This window comes from Balaenoptera physalus (genome assembly GCF_965194825.1).
Source record: "Balaenoptera physalus genome assembly, chromosome: 6".
Taxonomy (NCBI): Eukaryota; Metazoa; Chordata; class Mammalia; order Artiodactyla; family Balaenopteridae; genus Balaenoptera; species Balaenoptera physalus.
In genome coordinates, this window is record NC_138885.1 from 119,821,353 (window position 1) to 119,845,151 (window position 23,799).

The 23,799-nt window shown below is 44.8% G+C and overlaps 1 protein-coding gene across 3 annotated transcripts in view; it reads left to right on the plus strand.

The window, feature by feature from the left end:
- TTLL4 (tubulin tyrosine ligase like 4) overlaps window positions 1-23,799 on the plus strand; it is a 49,150-nt gene that overhangs the window by 11,621 nt on the left and 13,730 nt on the right. The window contains exons 1-4 of one of the 3 annotated variants that reach the window (XM_082466077.1): window positions 170-472; window positions 20,292-21,876; window positions 22,769-22,878; window positions 23,232-23,295. In XM_082466077.1, coding sequence (XP_082322203.1) covers window positions 20,390-21,876; window positions 22,769-22,878; window positions 23,232-23,295 — 1,661 coding nt within the window. In that variant the 5' untranslated portion in view covers window positions 170-472; window positions 20,292-20,389. Of the gene's footprint in view, window positions 1-169; window positions 473-17,007; window positions 17,122-20,291; window positions 21,877-22,768; window positions 22,879-23,231; window positions 23,296-23,799 lie in introns of those variants that run through there. The other 2 variants (XM_082466078.1, XM_082466079.1) reach the window with 2 other exon arrangements.

A 23,799-nucleotide genomic window follows, 5' to 3' on the forward strand; every position in this document is an offset into this window, starting at 1 on the left:
AAGCCTGAGCTCTTAGATTTTAGAGGAGAGAATTAAGGCACGGCCGAAGAAAGAGTCCATAAGGGTTAGGTAGAATCAAGGTATAGCGGGTCCTGAAGCTCCAGAGCTTAACCTTCCAGGAATTTAACCTTGAGACTACATCTCCCAGAATTCCACTCGGCGAGTCCCACCCCCGTTGAAGCGATTGCGTGTGCGCGAGCCCTGTGACCGCCTGTCCTCCCAAACTCTACAATCCCGGAGATTCCGCGCGCCTGCCTCCCTCCCGCTGGGATCGCCCCTTCAGGCCCTCAGTCCGTCCGCTGGGGGCGCGCGCAGTGCGTGGCTGGTGGCAGCGGTGCCGGTGGCTGAGAGCGCGGGCCGTGTGGCCGTGCGTGGTTGCTAGGGGCGCCTGAGGCCGCCCGCTCGCCCGGAAGGCCAAGGGAGGAAGAAGCCCGGAGCCGGCGCCCAGCCGGGGCGAAGCTGAGTCCGCTGGGTGAGTGTGGCCGCGGAGCCGGGAAAACGACCCTCCGCCGCGCCGACTCTCCCGCCCCTCCCTCTGCCCGAGTCCTTTCACGCGGCCCCCAGCCCTCTGGCCGCTCCTGCCCCAGCCCTGCTTCCTGCCCGCCACCTCTCCATCCCCTGGGAGGAGAGGGGGCCGCGTCCTCCCACCCTACCAGGACTTCGCGCCTCTTCGGAACCCTTCTCCACCCCCCCGTCCGCCCCCTTCCCCGCCACGCCCAGTGAACTTAGTCGCCCCGCCTCTGGGTGCCCCGAACCCTGCAGCACCTCTCACCCTGGGCCTCCGTGCCTCGTCTTTCCCGCTCCGCTGCAGTTTAAATTCTCCCTGCTTGGGTGTGAGCCCAAGCTCCTCTCAGGCCTCACGGCTGAATTTTACATGGATACCCACTTAACTTCCCCATCTTCACTATCTGTAGAGAAATACTTTCCTAAACTGTAGAGATTCAAACAGCATTCGAGATGCTGTGGAATTGAATTCTTCATATATCCATACATCCATTACTTCATTTAATCATTCAACAATTTTTAATAAACATCGACAAATATTTAGTGAGCCAGGGCACTGTGGAAGGCCCGGCGGGGGAGGGGGGGATACAGTGGTGAGCAAGGCAGGCGTGTTTTCACGGAGCTTATAGTCTAGGGGAGATTTTAATCAGGTAAACGGTATTTGCCATATGTGTGGTGTGTGTTCTGATAGAACATTAGAAGGATATTTAACCCAAATTTACTTGGAAAACTATATTATCCCCATTCCCTGGTCTTCACATTCGCATTCTGGATCTAGAAAATGTTTTAATCTTTCCTTTTTAAGGTAGGTATCCCTGCTCTCTCAGTTATTCCAGATCCCATCTTCCTTAACGTCATTACCTGTTGATTTAGCCAGTCAACGAGTAGCTGGGAGACCCTTTTGGACAGTGTTCTATCCCATCCTTAATTTCTTGCAATAAATACTGAGGCACTGTTTGCATAAAAACCACTCACTTGGTGCCCGTAAAGTTACCAGCTGCTTATTGATTGGGCTGAATGGAGCATTGAAAAATTATCAAGTGTTTTCTGGGAATAAAGAGGTGAGAGGACATTCCAGATACAAAGTAGCTTTAGTAAAGATACTAAAGTAGCTTTAGTAAAGGCCTGAAAAGAGAACTGGAAACAGTCGGATAGACCTGAGCTGTGTTTGGAGGGAACCAGCCCGGGACAAATAGGAATAGGGAACTTAATAGGGGTTAGATCACAAAGGGCTTCGGATGTTTTGCTAAAGAGTTAGAACTAGATCCTCCAGAGCAGTGGTTTTCAAGCAGGATACTCAGGGGCCTGAGACTTCCAAGGGATAGACATGCACATATAGTTTTAGAAGAATCAGTTCCCAGATCCTCAGCTTCCAAATGAACGCTTCTAAAACTGACCTTACAAAAAAGGGGTGGAGAGTGTCATCTCTCTCACGCTCTCAAATTTTACTATAGTATATTTTTCGGAGTATAAAAACCTCAGGTTGGCAAACAGGGAATATTTTGGAAATATTAATTTCAGGGAGGCCTTCTTTGGTGATTGATTAAGTTACCTCAAAAACCTAGAAGGGCTCCTGCGGCCGGCGCCGGGGGATAGCACGCATGCGTCTTGTCTTTGAATGGGTGGCACCCTTATCCTCGCGGGGGCTGGCAGTGCGGCTATGGGTAGTGCTGCGTCCCCGCGCCGCTGTGCCCCGGCGGTCTCTCAGCCTCTTGGTGGTGGCTGGGTCCGGTGGGCATACCATTGAGATCCTGAGGCTGCTCGAGAACTTGTCCGATGCTTACTCTCCTAGACATTATATCATTGCTGACACTGATGAAATGAGTGCCCGTAAAATAAATTCTTTTGAAGTAAATCGAGCTGATAGAAACTCCAGTGCTACGTTTCCCGAATACTATATTCACCGCATTCCCAGAAGCCGGGAGGTCCAGCAGTCCTGGCTGTCCACGGTACTCACCACCTTGTACTCTGTGTGGCTCTCCTTCCCCCTGACTCACCGAGTGAAGCCAGATTTGGTAAGAAAACTGAGCCATATGGGAAAAAATTGACTTGCCCAAAGTCTGAGGGCCACTAAGTGGATCCAAACCCGGAAAGCCTGAGACTGCAGCATCTATACTGTAATCATTGTACTATTCTACCCTTCTGTTCGGGACATAACTATTGAATTCATGAATAAATTTCCTAATAGGGTCATACAGATGAGACCACCCAGAAAAAACAAACAAACAACAAAAAAAACCCTAGAAGGCTTCTTGTCTTCCCATGTGTAATACACATTGCTGTTAGAGTGAAGCTTGTTCCTTGTTGGGATATTCTGAATTCAGAAGAACACAACAGTTGGAGACTTTCCTGGTGGTCCAGTGGTTAAGACTCCGACCTCCCAACGCAGGGGGCCCAAGTTCGATCCCTGGTCAGGGAACTAGATCCTGCATGCTGCAACTAAAAGATCCTGCATGCGGTGATGAAGATCCTGCATGCTGCAACGAAGACCCGGTGCAGTGAAATAAATAAATAAATATTAAAAAAAAAAAAAAGAACACAACAGTTAAAATGTGTCTAAAATGTTTTTCGGGACCACAGATTTTTCAAGCTGTATTGGATAAAAGTTGCATAAAATTTTTTAAAAGAGATTTCTTTTAGTTTAGATGTGTGTTAATCAGATAGTTAAAACTAATTTTATTAAATAGTCATGAAATGTTTATTTCAATTAGTTAGTCCTTACCTTAGTTCTTTCTATAAAATGTTTAGTATTTTCTACCTCCTCTTAACAAAAGGATAAACTTGTTTAAACTTGTGATGAAAAATTTTAGAGTTCAACTTTAAGATGTGCAAGGAATACATGGGTTTTTTTTTTTTTTTTTCTTTTTTTTGGCTCTTCCGCGTGGCTTGCAGGATCTCAGTTCCCCAACCAGGGATTGAACCTGGGCCATGGCAGTGAAAGTCTGGAATCCTAACCACTAGGCCACCAGAAACTCCCCAAGGAATACATGGTTTTAAAAATTCCTAGGGGAATACATGAGTAAAATCATTGGAAGAGTATATTGCAGGAAAACCATGGAAAGGTAATTAGCAGGAAGGTAACATCAGATTTGTGCTTGAGATTACTACTGTAGTGTCAGTGTGCAGTTTGAATAAGTAAGATTTTAGACTGAAGGCAGGGAGCCAATGAGAAAACTAGAGACCAGACTAGAGATGATGAGGGCTTTATAGTGGTTGCAGTGGGGGAGAGGGTTTAGAGAGATATTAACAGTGGTAGAGTGGACAAAACCTGGTGGCAAAGTAGATGTAGGGAGAGTGGGACAAAGAGCAGTCTGGAATGATCCTTGTTTTCTGACTTTAGTGATTAAGTGGGTGGTGATGCAGGAGGAACTGTTAGGAGGAGGGCTTTGAGGAGAAAGATAAAGGAGTTTAGGCATGCTGAATTGAGGTTCCTGCAGCACATCAAGGTAGAAAGGCCTGGGAGGTTGTTCTGTAGGTCTGAGAGATGAAAGAAAGTTGAGAATGTAGGAGATGGTTGAGGCCATGGGATAAAAGAGGTTGCTTTGGGAGAGTTTGTGTTAATAGTTGCAACTGCCATTTATTGAGTGCTTACTATGTGCCAGGCCAAGTGAGAAGACTGAGCACAGAGGAGCACCAAATTTGAGAGAGTAGGTAGGGGAAAAGGGATGGAAGAAGGGAGGCAGAATATTTATAACCAAATCCAAAAATGAATATGTAAATGAAAAATCCCTTGCTGAAAAACTTTATTTTTTTCCTGTTTTCTACTATTTTTATTTATTTATTTTAAAATTTTATTCTATTTATTTATTTTTTATACTGCAGGTTCTCAGTAGGTATCCATTTTGTACATATTAGTATATATATGTCAATCCCAATCTCCCAGTTCATCCCACCACCACCGCCCCACCCCCATCCCCCGCTTCCCCCCCCTTGGTGTCCACTTTTGTTCTCTACATCTGTGTCTCTATTTCTCCCTTGCAAACTGGTTCATCTGTACCATTTTTCTAGATTCCACATATGTGCGTTAATATGCAATACTTGTTTTTCTCTTTCTGACTTACTTCACTCTGTATGACAGCCTCTAGGTCCATCCACGTCTCTACAAATGACCCAATTTCATTCCTTTTCATGGCTGAGTAATATTCCATCATATATATGTACCACATCTTCTTTATCCATTCATCTGTCGATGGGCATTTAGGTTGCTTCCATGACCTGGATATTGTAAATAATGCTGCAGTGAACATTGGGGTGCATGTGTCTTTTTGAATTATGGTTTTCTCTGGATATATGCCCAGTAGTGGGATTGCTGGGTCGTATGGTAATTCTATTTTTAGTTTTTTAAGGAACCTCCATACTGTTCTCCATAGTGGCCGTATGAATTTACATTCCCACCAACAGTGCAAGAGGGTTCCCTTTTCTCCACACCCTCTCCAGCATTTATTGTTTGTAGATTTTCTGATGGTGCCCATTCTAACTGGTGTGAGGTGATACCTCATTGTAGTTTTGATTTGCATTTCTCTAATAATTAGTGATGTTGAGCATCTTTTCATGTGTTTGTTGGCCATCTGTATGTCTTCTTTGGAGAAATGTCTATTTAGGTCTTCTGCCCATTTTTGGATTGGGTTGTTTGTTTTTTTGGTATTGAGCTGCATGAGCTGCTTGTAAATTTTGGAGATTAATCCTTTGTCAGTTGCTTCATTTGCAAATATTGTCTCCCATTCTGAGGGTTGTCTTTTCATCTTGTTTATGGTTTCCTTTGCTGTGCAAGAGCTTTTGAGTTTCATTAGTTCCCACTTGTTTATTTTTGTTTTTATTTCCATTACTCTAGGAGGTGGATCAAAAAAGATCTTGCTGTGATTTATGTCAAAGAGTTCTTCCGATGTTTTCCTCTAAGAGTTTTATAGTGTCCAGTCTTACATTTAGTTCTTTAATCCATTTTGAGTTTATTTTTGTGTGTGATGTTACGGAGTGTTCTAATTTCTTTTACATGTAGCTGTCCAGTTTTCCCAGCACCATTTACTGAAGAGACTGTCTTTTCTCCATTGTATATCCTTGCCTCCTTTGTCATAGATTAGTTGACCATAGGTGCGTGGGTTTATCTCTGGGCTTTCTATCCTGTTCTATTGATCTATATTTCTCTTTTTTTGTGCCAGTACCATATTGTCTTGATTACTGTAGCTTTGCAGTATAGTCTGAAGTCAAGGAGTTTGATTCCTCTAGCTCTGTTTTTTTCCCTCAAGATTGCTTTGGCTATTTGGGGTCTTTTGTGTCTCCATACAAATTTAAGATTTTTTGTTCTAGTTCTGCAAAAAATGCTGTTGGTAATTTGATAGGGATTGCATTGAATCTGTAGATTGCTTTGGGAAGTACAGTCATTTTCACAATATTGATTCTTCTAATCCAAGAACATAGTATATCTCTTCATCTGTGTCATCTTTGATTTCTTTCATCAGTGTCTTATAGTTTTCTGCGTACAGGTCTTTTACGTCCTTAGGTAGGTTTATTCCCAGCTTTTTATTCTTTTTGTTGCAATGGTGAATGGGATTGTTTCCTTAATTTCTCTTTCTGATCTTTTGTTGTTAGTATATAAGAATGCAAGAGATTTCTGTGCATTAATTTTGTATCCTGCAACTTTACCAAATTCATTGATTAGCTCTAGTAGTTTTCTAGTGGCATCTTTAGGATTATCTATGTATAGTATCATGTCATCTGCAAACAGTGGCAGTTTTACTTCTTTTCCAATTTGTATTTCTTTTATTTCTTTTCTTCTCTGATTGCCAAGGGTAGGACTTCCAAAACTATGTTGAATAATAGTGGTGAGAGTGGACGTCCTTGTCTTGTTCCTGATCTTAGAGGAAATGGTTTCAGTTTTTCACCATTGAGAATGATGTTTGCTGTGGGTTTGTCATATATGGCCTTTACTATGTTGAGGTAGGTTCCCTGTATTCCCACTTTCTGGAGAGTTTTTATCATAAATGGGTGTTGACTTTTGTCAGAAGCTTTTTCTGCATCTATTAAGATGATCATATGGTTTTTCTTCTTCAGTTTGTTAATATGGTGTATCACATTGATTGATTTGCGTATATTGAAGATATACTTGCATCCCTGGGATAAATCCCATTTGATCATGGTGTATGATCCTTTTAATGTGTTGTTGGATTCTGTTTGCTAGTATTTTGTTGAGGATTTTTGCATCTATGTTCATCAGTGATATTGGTCTGTAGTTTTCTTTTTTTGTGACATCTTTGTCTGGTTTTGGTATCAGGGTGATGGTGGCCTCGTAGAATGAGTTTGGGAGTTTTCCTCCCTCATATATTTTGGAAGAGTTTGAGGACAGGTGTTAGCTCTTCTCTAAATGTTTGATAGCATTCACCTGTGAAGCCATCTGGTCCTGGGCTTTTGTTTGTTGGAAGATTTTTAATCACAGTTTAAATTTCAGTGCTTGTGATTGGTCTGTTTATATTTTCTATTTCTTCCTGGTTCAGTCTTGGAAGGTTGTGCTTTTCTAAGAATGTGTCCATTTCTTCCAGGTTGTCCATTTTATTTGCATAGAGTTGCTTGTAGTAATCTCTCATGATTCTTTGTGTTTCTGCACTGTTGTTACTTCTCCTTTTTCATTTCTAATTCTGTTGATTTGAGTCTTCTCCCTTTTTTTCTTAATGAGTCTGGCTAGTGGTTTGTCAATTTTGTTTATCTTCTCAAAGAACCAGCTTTTAGTTTTACTGATCTTTGCTATTATTTCCTTCATTTCTTTTTCATTTATTTCTGATCTGATCTTTATGATTTCTTTCCTTCTGCTAACTTTGAGGTTTTTTTGTTCTTCTTTCTCTAATTGCTTTAGGTGTAAGGTTAGGTTGTTTATTTGAGATGTTTCTTGTTTCTTGAGGTAGGATTGTATTGCTATAAACTTCCCTCTTAGAATTGCTTTTGCTGCATCCCATAGGTTTTGGGTCGTCATGTTTTCATTGTCATTTGTTTCTAGTTTTTTTCTGATTTCCTCTTTGATTTCTTCAGTGATCTCTTGGTTATTTAGTAGTGTATTGTTTAACTTCCACGTGTTTGTATTTTTTACAGATATTTCCCTGTAATTGTTATCTAGTCTCATAGTGTTGTGGTTGGAAAAGATACTTGATACGATTTCAGTTTTCTTTAATTTACCAAGGCTTGATTTGTGACCCAAGATATGATCTATCCTGGAGAATGTTCCATGAGCACTTGAGAAGAAAGTGTACTCTGTTGTTTTTGGATGCAATGTCATATAAATGTCAATTAAGTCCATCTTGTTTAATGTGTCATTTAAAGCTTGTGTTTCCTTATTTATTTTCATTTTGGATGATCTGTCCATTGGTGAAAGTGGGATGTTAAAGTCCCCTACTACTATTGTGTTACTGTCGATTTCTCCTTTTATGGTTGTTAGCATTTGCCTTATGTTTTGAGGTGCTCCTATGCTGGGTGCATAAATATTTACAATTGTTATGTCTTCTTCTTTGATTGTTCCTTTGATCATTATGTAGTGTCCTTCTTTGTCTCCTGTAGTAGTCTTTATTTTAAAGTCTATTTTGTCTGATATGAGAATTGCTACTCCAGCTTTCTTTTGATTTCCATTTGCATGGAGTATCTTTTTCCATCCCCTCATTTTCAGTCTCTATGTGTCCCTAGGCCTGGAGTGGGTCTGTTGTAGACAGCATATATACGGGTCTTGTTTTTGTATCCATTCAGCCAGTCTATGTCTTTTGGTTGGAGCATTTAATCCATTTACATTTAAGGTAATTATCAATATGTATGTTCCTACTACCATTTTCTTAATTGTTTTGTGTTTGTTATCGTAGGTCTTTTCCTTCTCTTGTGTTTCCTGCCTAGAGAAGTTCCTTTAGCATTTGTTGTAAAGCTGGTTTGGTGATGCTGGATTCTCTTTTAACTTTTGTTTGTCTGTAAAGGTTTTAATTTCTCCATGGAATCTGAATGAGATCCTTGCTGGGCAGAGTAATCTTGTTTGTAGTTTTTTCCCCTTCATCACTTTAAATATGCCACTCCCTTCTAGCTTGCAGAGTTTCTGCTGAAAGATCAGCTGTTAACCTTATGGGTATTCCCTTGTATGTTATTTGTTGCTTTTCCCTTGCTGCTGTTTTTTTTTAATTTTTATTTATTTATTTATTTATTTATGGCTGTGTTGGGTCTTAGTTTCTGTGTGAGGGCTTTCTCCAGTTGCGGCAAGCGGGGGCCACTCTTCATTGCGGTGCGTGGGCCTCTCACTATCGTGGCCTCTCTTTGTTGAGGAGCACAGGCTGCAGACGCGCAGGCTCAGTAATTGTGGCTCACGGGCCTAGTTGCTCCGCGGCATGTGGGATCTTCCCAGACCAGGGCTCGAACCCGTGTCCCCTGCATTGGCAGGCAGACTCTCAACCACTGAGCCACCAGGGAAGCCCCTCCCTTGCTGCTTTTACTATCTTTTCTTTGTATTTAATTTTTGATAGTTTGATTAATATGTGTCTTGGCATGTTTCTCCTTGGATTTATCCTGTATGGGACTCTCTGCACTTCCTGGACTTGATGAACTATTTCCTTTCCCATGTTAGGAAAGTTTTCAACTATAATCTCTTCAAATATTTTCTCAGAGCCCTTTTTTTTCTCTTCTTCTTCTGGTACCCCTATAATTTGAATGTTGGTGCGTTTAATGTTGGCCCAGAGGTCTCTGAGACTGTCCTCAATTCTTTTCATTCTTTTTTCTTTATTCTGCTCTGCGATAGTTATTTCCACTGTTTTATCTTCCAGGTCACTGGAAGTGAGTGAGTTCTTCTGTCACTAATCTGCCTCAGTTATTCTGCTATTGATTGCTTCAAGAGAATTTTTAATTTCATTTATTGTGTTGTTCATCATTGTTTGTTTGCTCTTTAGTTCTTCTAGGCCCTTGTTAAATGTTTCTTGTATTTTCTCCATTCTATTTTCAAGATTTTGGATCATCTTTACTATCATTACTCTGAATTCTTTTTCAGGTAGACTGCCTATTTCCTCTTCATTTGTTTGGTCTGGTGGGTTTTTACCTTGCTCCTTCATCAGCTGCATATTTCTGTCTTCTCATTTTGCTGAATACACTGTGTTTGGGGTCTCCTTTTCACAGGCTGCAGGTTTGTAGTTCCCATTGTTTTTGGTGTCTGCCCCCAGTGGGTAAAGTTGGTTTAATGGCTTGTGTAGGCTTCCTGGTGGAGGAGACTGGTGCCTGTGTTCTGGTGGGCGGGGCTGGATCTTGTCTTTCTGGTGGGTGGGGCTGCATCCAGTGGTGTGTTTTGGGGTGCCTGTGAACTTAGTATGATTTTAGGCAGCCTCTCTGCTAGTGGGTGGGGTTGTGTTCCTGTCTTGCTAGTTGTTTGGCATGGGGCATCCAGCACTGGAGCTTGCTGGCCATTGGGTGGAGCTGGGTCTTAGTGTTGAGACGGAGATCTCTGGGAGAGCTCTTGCTGATTGATATTACGTGGGGCTGGGAGGTCTCTGGTGGTCCAGTGTCCTAAACTCGGCTCTCCCACCTCAGAGGCTCAGGCCTGACATCAGGCCAGAGCACCAAGAACCTGTCAGCCACACAGCTCGGGAGAAAAAAAGAAAGAAAGAAAAATAAATAAATAAATAAAAATAAAAATAAAATAAATAAAATAAAAATATTTTCAAAATTATTACAATAAGCAAGTAATTTTAAAAAAAAGAGAGAGCAACCAAACCAATAAACAAATCCACTAGTGATACAAGTGCTAAAAACTATACTAAGGTAAACATAAAAATCAGAAACAAGTTGGTTGCAGATGGCAAACCCCAAGTCTCCAGTTGCTCCCAAAGTCCACTGCCTCAATTTTGGGTTGATTTGTTGTCTATTCAGGTATTCCACAGATGCAGGGTACCTCAAGTTGATTGTGAGGATTTAATCCACTGCTCCTGAGGCTGCATGGAGAAATTTCCCTTTCTTATCTTTGTTCGCACAGCTCCTGGGGTTCAGCTTTGGATCTGGCCCCGCCTCTGTGTGTAGGTCGCCCTCAGGCTTCTGTTCCCACCCAGACAGGACGGGGTTAAAGCAGCGGCTGATTTGGGGGCTCTGGCTCACTCATGCTGGGGGGAGGGAGGGGCACGGTAGTTATAATTGGAATGCGGGGTGAGCCTGCGGCGGCAGAGGCCAGCATGACATTGCAGCGGCCTGAGGCGTGCCGTGTGTTCTCCCGGGAAGTTGTCCCTGGATCACGGGACCCTGGCAGTGGCGGGCTGCCAGGCTCCTGGGGGGTTGGGGGTGTGTGTGGATAGTGACGTGTGCTTGCACACAGGATTCTTGGTGGCTGCAGCAGCAGCATTAGTGTTTCATGCCCATCTCTGGTGTCTGAGCTGATAGCCGCCGCTCGCACCCTTCTCTGGAGCTTGTTTAGGCGGTGCTCTGCCTTCTGTGGGCAGACAGGGAAGGAATCCCCTCTCCTTGTGCACCCTGAAACAATGGTCTCTTGCCTCTTAGGCAGGTCCAGACTTTTCCCCGGACTCCCTTCCGGCTAGCTGTGGCGCACTAGCCCCCTTCAGGCTGTGTTCACGCAGCCAACCCCAGTCCTTTCCCTGGGGTCTGACCTCCGAAGCCTGAGCCTCAGGTCCCAGCCCCTGCCCATCCTGGCGGGTGAGCATACAAGCATCTCGGGCTGATGAGTGCTGGTCAGCACCGATCCTCTGTGTGGTAATCTCTCCGCTTTGCCCTCGGCACCCCTGTTGCTGCGCTCTCCTCTGTGGCTCCGAAGCTTCCCCCCCACCCACCCCCCGTCTCCACCAGTGAAGGGGCTTCCTAGTGTGTGGAAACTTTTCCTCCTTCACAGCTCTCTCCCAGAGCTGCAGGTCCCATCCCTATTCTTTTGTCTCTGTTTTTTCTTTTTTCTTTTGCCCTACCCAGGTACATGGGGATTTTCTTGCCTTTTGGGAAGTCTGAGGTCTTCTGCCAGCATTCAGTAGGTGTTCTGTAGGAGCTGTTCCTCGTGTAGATGTATTTTTCATGTATTTGTGGGGACGAAGGTGATCTCCACGTCTTACTCCTCCGCCATCTTGAAGGTCCCCCCTACGTGTTTGTTCTTTAATTCTTCTAGGTCTTTGTTAAACATTTCTTGCATCTTCTCTATCTTAGCCTCCATTCTTTTTCCGAGGTCCTGGATCATCTTCACTGTCATTATTCTGAATTCTTTTTCTGGAAGGTTGCCTATCTCAGCTTCATTTAGTTGTATTTCTGGGGTTTTATCTTGTTCCTTCATCTGACACATAGTCCTCTGCCTTTTCATTTTGTCTGTCTTTCTGTGAATGTGGTTTTCGTTCCACAGGCTGCAGGATTGTTGTTCTGCCTGCTTCTGCTGTCTGCCCTCTGGTGGATGAGGCTATCTAAGAGGAGGGACTGGTGGTGGGTAGAGCTGGCTGTTGCTCTGGTGGGCAGAGCTCAGTAAAGCTTTAATCCCCTTCTGTGCTGATGGGTGGGGCTGAGTTCCCTCCCTGTTGGTTGTTTGGCCTGAGGCGACCCAGCACTGGAGCCTACAGGCTCTTTGGTGGGGCTAATGGTGGACTCCCGGGAGGGCTCACGCCATGGAGTACTTCCCAGAACTTCTGCTGCCAGTGTCCTTGTCCCCGTGGTGAGCCACAGCCACCTCCCCCCGCCCCCACCTCTGCAGAAGACCCTCCAACACTAGCAGGTAGGTCTGGTTCAGTCTCCTATGGGGTCACTGCTCCTTCCCCCTGGGTCCTGATGCACACACTACTTTGTGTGTGCCCTCCAAGAGTGGAGTCTCTGTTTCCCCCAGTCCTGTCGAAGTCCTGCAATCAAATCCCACTAGCCTTCAAAGTCTGATTCTCTCAGAATTCCTCCTCCCATTGCCGGACCCCCAGGTTGGGAAGACTGACGTGGAGCTCAGAACCTTCACTCCAGTGGGTGGACTTCTGTGGTATACGTGTTCTCCAGTTTGCGAGTCACCCACCCAGCAGTTATGGGATTTGATTTTATTGTGATTGCACCCCTCCTACCGTCTCACTGCAGCTTCTCCTTTGTCTTTGGATGTGGGTTATCTTTTTTGGTGAGTTCCAGTGTCTTTCTGTCGATGACTGTTCAGCAGTTAGTTGTGATTCTGGTGCTCTCGCAAGAGGGAGTGAGTGCACGTCCTTCTACTCCGCCATCTTGAACCAATCCTGTTTTCTACTGTTTTTAATTCTTCACCCAGCTCTCACCTGAAAAACTTAGATGAACCTTTAACTTCAGGATCTGGTACTCATGATGTGGAGTTGAGTTTAGCTTTCCTGCTAGAGTCCTTCTATGACCTTGGAATTGTCTGGTCATAGGATTCCTGGATTTTAGCATGCAGTCAGATGCTTTGATCTGTTGGTGAAATGCAGAGAAAACTTTTCTTTAATGCCCTGAACTTCTCATCCTCTCTTCTGGCAGAACTGGGAAGCCAGACCTGGTATTTTTGGAACAAATACTGAGAGTGCTAATTTCTGTTAGGCCCTGAAATACAAAGGGCCTTGTCCTTGGGAGCCTCTTGGACATCCTGGACAGGCAGTGAGTGCTATTCTAGACCAGAGGTTCTCATTATATGCAGTTTTTTTTTTTTAATTTATTTATTAATTTTGGCTGCTTCAGGTCTTACTTGCGGCCCGCGGGGTCTTCACTGAGGCATGCGGGATCTTTCATTGCGGTGCGTGGCATGTGGGTTTTCTCTTCTCTAGTTGTGGTACGTGGGCTCCAGGGCGTGTGGGCTCTGTAGTTTGCGGCATGTGGGCTCTCTCGTTGAGGCGCGGGAGCTCAGTAGTTGTAGTGCGCGAGTTTAGTTGCCCCATGGCATGTGGGATCTTAGCTCCCCGACCAGGGATTGAACCCACGTCCCCTGCATTGGAAGGAGGATTCTTTACCACTGGACCACCAGGAAAGTCCCTCTTACCTGCACTTTTAAAGCTCTTTGGGGTTTTCTGTATATTTTTTAATGTGGGATATATATCTACTCCATACTAGAAATTGAAGTATTTATTTATTAATTCACTTAGAAATAATAATAAACCCATTACAAGTAAACATAAGTAGCATTTTTAAAAATGCAAAACGCTATTGTTTTAGAAATATTAATGAGAAGAGTGGCATTATTTTTGAGAATCTCGTGAATGTCTGGCTTAATAGAAGACAGCTGGATTCTCATATTTGTTTCTGCATTCAGTTGATTCGATATGTTGTTGTGATTGAATGATGACGAAAATCCAGCCTCACATAGATAATTAGTTGGAAAAGGGAGGAATATTTCTATGGCCTTTTCAGACAATAGTGGGTATTCTTCTTTGGTACTACACAGAAGTTAACAAGGGGTGGTTTTATGAACGTTAGCTGCAATGGGATCTGAAATGTTATCAGTGAGCTTTTCATACTTTGTTTCATTAGAATCCATTGGTCTGTCTCTGACTTTGACCGGACCTTTTACCCATGCCTGATTCTTTGACATTGTGTGATAGATATTTGGAAAATACTGGTTCATTGAGTTATGTAGATCTTACAAATGTTGCCCCATTTTATTTTACAGTATCAAAAAACAATATATTATCACCACACTCATCAGAAAGATGGTTAAGTATTGGGAAGCTGTCAAGCTCATGGTGGCAGATACAATTTTGCCAAAATTATAATTTTCTCTTGGAAGCTCAAATTTTATCATTGGCAACAAACACTGTCAGCTGTTTTCCCTGAAGCGACAGGCTTACTCTGTTTCATTTTCTAGAGAATGCCTGCCAAGTATCAACGTTTGAATAACCATCACTTGTGTGTCCTTCATTCTTTCAAGTAAACATGATGTTCCACAGAGAGATTTTGCAATTCAAACAAGTGCTTTATTTAGAGACAACCATCGTCTTCTATTTTATATGTACTTCTCATTTTGTCACACAGAATATTAAAAAGATGTACTTGAGGACTGAGATTTCATTTTTATTGCGTCATCAAGGACATTCTTAAGTAAAGCTGGCATTTCTTCTTTCACTGTGCAGTGAAGGAGTGTGTGGTGGTGAAGAATCTCGCTTGGTGCCATTGTCTCGACTCCTACTCAGGAACCAGCAGTTTGACCCACCGTTGCTCTTGCACCATCAGTGGAAAGGCTGGCACAGTAAAAAAAAAGGCAAATCACATCTTAGTTTTGTTATGAAAATAGTTTCAGCTAGTGGAATCCCTGAAAGAGGCTTAGGGTTCCCTCAGGGTCTGGGACCACACTTCGAGGACCACTGCTTTAGAGAGCTCACCTGAGGTTTCTTTCAGAAGCTGCTGAAGGTCAAGGCTTCAGGAGAGCTAGTCACTTAATTATGTTAAGGCTTCAACTATTTTCACTTTTTAGTAATTTGCAGATGGACCTCCCTCAGCTCTAGCTGCTGTAAGCTGTATTTTTTCCTGAGGTTTGCTAACTACTTTTACATAACTGTGTTCTACAAGAGCTGCCCTTCTCAACTTGTGGTAGTGACCCTTCCTTCTCATTAGGGTTGGGGTACTGGCCTTCCTTTCTTAACAGGGCTTTAAAGAAGTTCCATGCTCCTCCAGCTTTCTTTAGGGAGACATAGTTTGGGATTTATCTCATAAGAGAAAATGGGTCTGATTCCTATACTCCTCCTCATTCTGTTTGATTTCAGACAAGTCAGTTCTACCTTCTTACATAACTGTTGAGCAACTAAAGTAATTTCATCAGAGATCTTATGACTGTAGACTCTGAACCGTTTCCGATGTCCTGAGTTCCCCTGGTGACTGAGGGAAACACTTAGATGGAGGAGGAAAAGGAAACTTCAGATCCCAAGAGGCACATACACTCCTGTAATGTAGGAGAGTGATACAGTCAGTGTGTAATGAATAATTGCTTTCTGTAGAAATAGATACTTTGTCCAAGTTGGTCTGGGCCTGGCCCCTGGTGACTTGATGGTTTGAGACAACAGTCAAAGATTTTCTAGCATAGGCTGCTCGTCATTCACTCTCACTTAAGGAGGAAACTTGAGGCAAAATGACCCCACAGAGAGTGGAAGGCAGAATGAGATAGACAGCTTCTGAATGCTGTCTAAAGATGGCAAAGCAGGATGTTGAGATTCCTGAGACTGGATGCTTTAGAAGGAGAGAGGCTGGATCCAGGGACGTCAGGCAGGATGCTATTGCAACAGTCCTGCACTTGGTGATGGGGGTGAGGGACTAGGAATTGGACTGAGCCAGCCATGCAAATAGAAAGAAAAGGATGTTTGAGGCCATTTTGTTTATCTTCAGAATGCTCAGCAGTTCTTTACCTTCCTTTCTTATCCCTTTAAGGGAAAAAAAAAAAAAAGTTTCTTTTTTAACAGCTTTGTGGAGGTATAACTGACATTGAAAATATTCATCACCCTCAAGTCAATTAATTTTTAAACTTTGTTCTAGGGAGCCTTAATATCTCATGACGTTTTGCGGGGAGGCTTGGGTAGCATTGCTGAGGAGGAGGCCAGACTAGGGCAGTGATCTTCCTCCTTCTACTCGCATAGCTGTGCATTTATCTGTTACAGAAACACAAGATTTTCCTATAAAAGCCATCATGGAGCTTATGAGGCATATTCATATGAGAAGAGAACAGCGGTAAAAGATAGCCTTTACAAAGTATCAAATTAGAGGAGTAAATACACAACAGATATTCATGGGTAGGATGGAGCTTGAGCTGGGCCTGGAAAAGGTAAATAAAATATGATAAGGATTCGGAAGGAAGAGGCTGAGTGGAGTAAGGGCCTGCAGACAGGTTTGAAAGGATTAGTATAAGACCAGAACAGGTCATATAACAGAGTTCAAGGTGGAAGGAAATGGAAATACGCCTTAAAAAAAGACTGAAGCCAGACTCAGGCTAAGAAGTCTGGAATTTATTTATTGACTTACATGAGAATCATCTAGAAGGCTTGTTTAAACTACAGATCCCTGGCCCCACCCCAGACCCACTGAATCCTCTCTGAAAGTGGGGCTCAGGAATCTGCACCCCAGGTTATTCTGATGCAGGTCGTTGGTGGGCTACTGTGATATTAAATGAGGACTCATGGAAAATTTTTGGAAAGGTAACTGATCAAGTAATATTTAAGCAAAGTTAATCTGGAGGTTGCCTGCAGAGTGGAATTACGAAGGGCAGACCCTGGAGACACAAACTTTAGTCTGGAAGCTGTTGCAGTAGTCCAGATCTGGGATGGTGGTGGAAATGAAAGGAGGAGGCATGCCATGAAGAAAGAATCTCTTAAGTTTTGTGACTGGTTTGGCTTTGGAGATTAAGAGAAAGGAAGAAATCAGAAGTGACTTAAGTTTTCCTCTTTGGTGACTGAGAGAAAGAAGGTTCCACTGAAAGAAATTGGAACATCAAGAGTGCAGAGCTAGGGAATTCCCTGGAGGTCCAGTGGTTAGGACTTGGCACTTGCACTGCCGGGGTCCGGGTTCAGTTCCTGGTTGGGGAACTGAGATGCTGCAAGCCGTAAGGCGTGGCCAAAAAAAAGAGTGCAGAGCTGATCTGACAAGCTGGGCTGAAGTGGTTGGACTTGCCTGTGGAAAAGGGAGAAGACAGTTGGTGATGAGGACACGGAGCTTGAGAGAAGTCGGGTCTGAAAAGTGACTCTTCTCCTGCAGGTAATAGTTGAAGTGGTGAGAGCAGATTGGTTTGATGTGGGAGAGAGGATAAAAGAGAGGAGCTGTGGAGGATTTTGGAGCGGACCTTGGGAGGAAAAGGCACTGTTGAAGCAGTTGGGTGTGGCTGTGGCAGAGTTCCTACACTGGGTAAAGCAGCAGCAACAAGGAGATGTTGGTAGCACCCCAGTGTTCACTGCAGCACTATTTACGATAGCCAAGTTAACGGAAGCAACCCAAGTGTCCAGTGATAGATGAATGGACACAGAAGATGTGGTACATATATACAGTGGAATATTACTCGGCCATAAAAAGAGAGAGATCTTGCCATTTGCAAAAACATGGGTGGATCTAGAGGGTATTATGCTAAGTAAGATAAGTCAGACAAGGAAAAACAAATGCCCTGTGGGAAATGGCCATTGCAGACACATACAAGATCTAGAATCCTGTTAGTCACAGAGAAGAGAATCCACTTTACTCTGGCACTAGCCCAGCAAGCCACCCGAAGCTTCTGAAGAGGGTGGGAGTGTATCCTTCGCCTTCCTCTTCCTCATTTGGATTAGAAGTGAAGCCAGCTAGATGCCGGGCCGTTTGCGTCCAGTGTTCCTGGCACCGAGGATTCGTGTGGAGGGATGCAGAGAGGCAGACACTGAGCAGTGTGTGCAGAGAGGAGAGTTCTCTTCACCCAGCCCCGAGGTGTGCAGTGGGTGGGTACCCATGTCTATGAGGGAAAGTGGGCTTGCCCACGGTGCAGATGAGGATGCAGTGGTGTGCTCTTGGGCACTTCACCCGCGAAGGGGCTCAGTATAAGCAGTGGAGGAGTGTTTCCAACCTGCCTTTTGTCTTGTACCTGAAGGTTAGGGATAAGTGAGGGAACAGGGCCTAGGTGTGTGTTTCATTTCTATTTAAGAGGCAGCATGGAGTCAAACTCAGGTTTTAAGCTAGCCACTCCTTGTTGGTTGTTTAATTATGGAAAAGTTACTTAGCTTTACTGAGTCTTGGATTCATCATCAGCAAATTGAACATAGGGTTTTTGTGAGGATTAAATGAGCATAGTACCTGGTATTTATTAGGTGCCCAAACTAGCATTCCTCAGTTCTAGTGTATTTCCCCTTTATTTACTGTTATTTTTTTCAGTTTATTCATTCAACAGAATATTGAGCACTTTTTGTGGGTGAGACCCTATATTGGGGACATCAGGGGAGGGACAACATGCTCCTTGCTCCTAGTCAGATGAGTAGTCCATTATTAAAGCTCAGTGTAATACAGACAGTGATGGTGGTGAGCACAGAGATGAGGCATCCTATTTGAACTGGGGAGTCCAGAAAGGCTGCCTGGTGAAAGTGATATTTGAGCTGTATATTTTTTGTCTGGTGGAAGAGAAGGAAAGGCATGAAGGTCTGAGGTAGGAGGATGCACGTGAGGAGCCACAAGTTGGGTGATATTCAGGGAGCACCAGCCTGAAATCTTGTTTCCTCAGCCCTTTTTGCCATCACTTTGGTGAATCTATTGTGCTGCATCGGTGGGGAAAGATGTAGATTCCTGAAAGATGACTACGTGAATTGGGACGTGAATCTGTTGAGTGTACATGACACACACTCAGGTGTGTGGTCATATAAAATCACTGGCAGGATTTGACCCTTCCCTTTGTGTGTGCTTCTCTACCATAAGTGCACAGAGTGTAATTGTCCCCCGCACAGTACTTCCATAGTTTGGACTTGGTGGAGGTCCATTTTCTGTTACCTTAATTTGTGGTTACTGGCATCATATCTGGTTTTAGCCCTTACGCTGTCTTTCGCCCACTATCATTTTGAATATTGGCAGTGATTTTTTGGTACTCTCCTTGAGAAAGAATCCACATAGGTCAGCCTTTTCAGGAAAAGAGGGCGACGTCATGTGGCTTCTGCAGGCTTTTTGTTGGTAGACAACACCAACAGTTCCTGTAGCTGTAGACAGGAATTCTCCTATCAAAATACAAAGTCCTCTCCCCGTTGACTGTGTCTCAAATGAAACTTGAGCAAAAAAATTCTCTGCTAATTCCTTCCCTCTAGCCACTCTGAAAACACTTGATGAAGATGCCAGGATGTCGTTCAGAATTATCGCAGATGAATGACTTCTTATAAAAGGGTCTTGTATTTTTTTTCCCCTGGATGCTGTCGTGAAAGCAGGCCCACCTTTCCCTGAAGGTGTGAAAACTGCAGAATATTTTGTGAATTTGGTTTAGAAAGCAAGAGACCATACTAAACTGACTGTTGGGGACCCAGAACTACAGGCTGGTTCAGAGGTTTTGCTTTAGAGGAAAGATTCAATGAGGAAATGTAAGAGACAGGCTCTCCTTCCCCAAAATCAGCCCAAACTGAAGGCTGGGATTTGGAATAAAGAAAGTTTCTCTCCTCTCTCGCCCTGACCTTTCCTGTCCCATTGTGGCTGCTGGAAATAAAGTCATCTTAAATAAAAAGAATGTTGGTGTCTAGTTCCATCTTGTTTCTTCTCTTTCCCACCAACACGTTGGTTGGAATTTAAGCCTATATAGTTGGCAAGACGCTTGAAGAGATGAAATTACTGTCTCAGCTCCAGAAGGCACTCCAGAGGTCAGCAGGAGAAATCTCTGCTCTTACCTGTACTTGTCACATTTAACCGTGAAAAGCAGACCACATCAGGGGCAGCTGAGAGTTGGTGAGGGAGCAGTAGATGTAAAATATGCTTCTCAGATGATCTTTGACCATTCAGAATTGGCTGATGAGGAGGAAGGTATTAGCTGGTTTCTCTGCCACACCGGACTTACCTCATTCCTAGGCACACTCGTGTCAGGTGAGGGAAGGAAGCCACTTGTGTAAAGTTGTGGATGATGAGACAGAAAGGTGATTTTTTCTTTGGAGAGAGAGGAAAGAGCTCTCTGAGTGAGAGGGTGGGAACATGTGGACAGACTTACACTGGTGCCACCTTAGTGTCCCAGTCCTTGATGGCGCCAGCTTTGGTTGCATGAAGGCAGCATTAAGTCCACTGAAAACACCCTAAGGATCTAGTGTTCTTCTCCCAGGGCCCCAGTTGATGACCAAGACTGGTTGCCCAAAAAGTGCTGAGGTGGGGCTCTTCCTTGCCTGGGCACCACTGTAGCATTGTGTCTGTCCTTCTAGGACTGTAACATTCCCAGTTGTCTCTCTGCCCTTCAGGCTGACGGACCTCAAGGATGCGGCTGCTACTGCTGGAGGTACGAGGCACCTTACCTGAGCTGGGCCATGAGGCCGCGTGGCTGTGATGTGGGCTCCTCATGGCCTCAGCAAGAACAGAGCACTACAGTATTGGCCTCCGCCGGGGAAACGGCTTTAAGCCGAGTGGGCCCTCAGGCACAGTGCCTACCCCACCACCTGAGAAACCCTCTGAGGGCAAAGTCTGGGCTCAGGCTCATCAGCAGGTGAAGCCAATCTGGAAGCTGGAGAAGAAGCACGTGGGAACACTTTCAGCAGGGTTGGGCCCAGGCCTCTTGGGTGTCCCACCGCAGCCTGCATACTTCTTTTGCCCCAGCACTTTATGTAGCTCCGGGAGCACGGCTGTCTTTGCAGGCTACAGCAACTCCTGTTACCTGCATTCCCTCCCGGACCTGTTCAGCAGCACCCTGCTCTACCGCCGTTCCAACTACGGCCACAGACCATACCAGCAGCTGGAGTCTTTCTGCTTGCGTTCAAGCCCGTCAGAAAAAAGACCTTTTTCTCTCCCTCAAAAGAGCCTCCCTATCAGACTCACTGCCAATAAGGCCACTTCTTCCAAGGTCTCCGCCATGGCATCCTCATCCATAGAACCATACCTCTCACTGGGAGCGGCTGGGGAAAATCCTTCAGGGAAGAGCCTGGCCTCTGCCATCTCAGGGAAGACCCCATCTCCACTCTCCTCTTCTTCCTCTTCCTACAAGCCCATGCTAAATAACAACTCCTTCATGCGGCCAAATAGCACTAAAGTGCCTTTATTGCAGGCCACAGAAGGCCTGAAGCCAGTGTCCTCACCGAAGGTCCAGCTTGTCTCCTGGCATCATTCAGGGGGCACTGGAGACTGTGCACTCCAGCCTATTGAGCACAAGGTGCCCAAGAGCAGTGGCACTGTCCTAGATGATGACCCTTCCCACAGCACCCTGTCTACCCCCAGTTCCTTAGACGCTTCCACCACCAGTGCTGCCTCTCCCCACTACAACTGGAGTAACTTAGCCACAGGGGCAGAGCCACATCCCTATGGCCTGGATGGGGACTCTGTTGCCCAGAATCTGACTGAGGAGGTTCGGTTCACTGAGGCCGTGAGGAAGTTGACTGCAAGAGGCTTTGAGAAGAAGCCAAGGCAAGGCTACCATTTTGAACAGTCTTATTTCATGAACCCCAGCTTGCAGTGGGATGTCCTCAACAGGAACAGGTGGTGGAAACCAGCTGTGGTAGGCCAGCAGCTCCCTCAGGAGAATGCTGGAGCAGACAGTAGGCTCCTCCCTGGAGCCTCGGACACCATGGAGCTGGACAGTACAGTCTTCTGTACCAAACACATCAGCATTCACCTCCTTGCCTCACACGCCAGTGGGCTCAGCTGCAGCCCTGCCTGTGGATCTGCGATCGACTCCCCACCTCTTGGAGAAGACAAAACTCCAGCTCTGCCTTCTCCGCCTCAGCCCCTTGGTGTGGCCGAGGTGGCCACCCGCCTCTCTTGCATCCATCTGGGCAAGCTTGGGAGGGAGGAGCCTAAGGAAGCCAGGAAGCTGGACTCACCTGCTAGGGATATTGGGTAAGTCGGAGAAAGTGTTTGATTCATTTAAAGCAGTAGAATGTATACATGTTTGGTGACACTGACTGTCTGTCTCTGGAGGTTGGTTTTGTTTCTCAACTGCCCTAGAATTTTGGTTTTCACTTTAGGGCAGAGGTCAGCAAGCTACACTTTGCAGGCCAAATCCCACCCTCTGCCTGCTTTTATAAATAAGGTTTTTTTGAAATGCAGCCTTACTCCTTCATTTACTACTGTCTGTGGCTGCTTTTTCGTTATAACGGTAGGGTTGAGTAGTTGCGACAGACTGAATGGCCCGCAAAACTGAAAATATTTACTGTCTTGTCCTTAAGAGGAAGCGTTTGCTAAGCCTTGCTTTAGGTTATAACCAGGGAAAAATAAGAATTCCAAACATCATGTGTTGGGAACTGTGATTTCTCTACTTAATTCCAAACCAAATCAGGTTCTCAGTCATTCCTGGTATGACAGCCGTTTCAGAGTTAGGGCATACACATACTTGGCCTCTTCTCTTGTGCCTTGTTACTTCTCTGGAACCGTGGTCCACCAAGGCCTTGTTCTGAGTTCCCAGAGAGAAGTCTAGGGACCTTTGATGTCTATTACCACACATTGATTGATGGTGTTTTGTATTCAGAATTTTGTTTTTATATGCTATGAGGGACGTCAAAGAAGATGGAAGACATAGTGCCTCTCTGCAGAATAGGGGATGTAGGGTTGAGGAACTATGGCTAGACCTAAGCTCTGAGGACAAGAGGAATGAGTTGTAAGGCCCAGGCAAGGGCCAGCAGATTGGTGACTGGGGAAGAGACAAACACTGGGAGATGATGAAGGAATGAGAATCCAACTGTGACCTCTCTTATGGAGTTGGCTGGGCCGGGGGCATGATTCTTTCTTATAGTTCAGCTACTGACCTCCAGCTAGACCAGGTTGAAGCTGAAGATCTGGAAGAAGAGCTAATAGATGGTTTGGAAGACTGCTGCAACCATGATGAGAATGAAGAGGAGGAGGGTGAGTAGGGGACCCCCTCACCTCCAACTGGGCATGGGTCACCACCGCTAGGGAAGGGGACTAACAACTGTGTACCAGATCCTTAACTCACTTTGTCACCTACGTTCATCATTCGCCTTGGGGGTCTAAGGGCGGTAGTGGCTTTTGGGGGACTTGCTCTCTACTCCCCCATCCCCCAAGTCTTGCCTTCTCCCTGCTGCTGTCGAGTTTCGGGGAGGCCATGCAAGGCAGCAGCAGGTGCTTGTGGCTCTGTAAGAAGGCTGAGCCAAGATGTCCGAGGAAGAGCTGCCTGGGCTTGGTGACTTTGTGTGGCAGCCTCTCCTAGCTGGGACTTCTCTGCTTTTCCCCCCCAGGAGACTCAGAGTGCTCCTCATGCAGTGCTGTTTCCCCCAGCGAGTCAGTAGCAGTGATCTCTCGGTGAGTGCTGGCTGTGTAGATCGTTGGTAGAGGCCCATTTTCCATCTCTTTAAGATTATAAAGAGATTAATCACCTAAGTCGTTAATTAATGGCCCTGTTAACCCTAACTCATTTTTACCAAATTTTTACATTAGGACTTTAGTTTTCAAACAGGAAACAGTGGAAGGGAACAGAAGCATATTTTATCAGTTGGGCTTAAAAACAGTACCAAGTTTCTTAGGCTGCAGTTTGGTCTTTAGGCTTCAAGAAATTGTTCAGGTAAAAAGCAAATAATCTCAAGAAGTATTTAGAAAATTAATAACTAATTAATGAAGACCCATAACGTTTGAGGTAGATTCTTAGTTAGGCTACCCACGTGAGGGTAACTGCCACCTTGCATTATGAGTGTGTCCTACAGGCAGAAACAGTTCTGAGATAGATATACTGCTAATTGGAGCTTTTTGTAATGCTCTTCTGCTCCCTTCAGAGGTTAGTTTTATAAGACTGATGTTGACCTTAGTAAT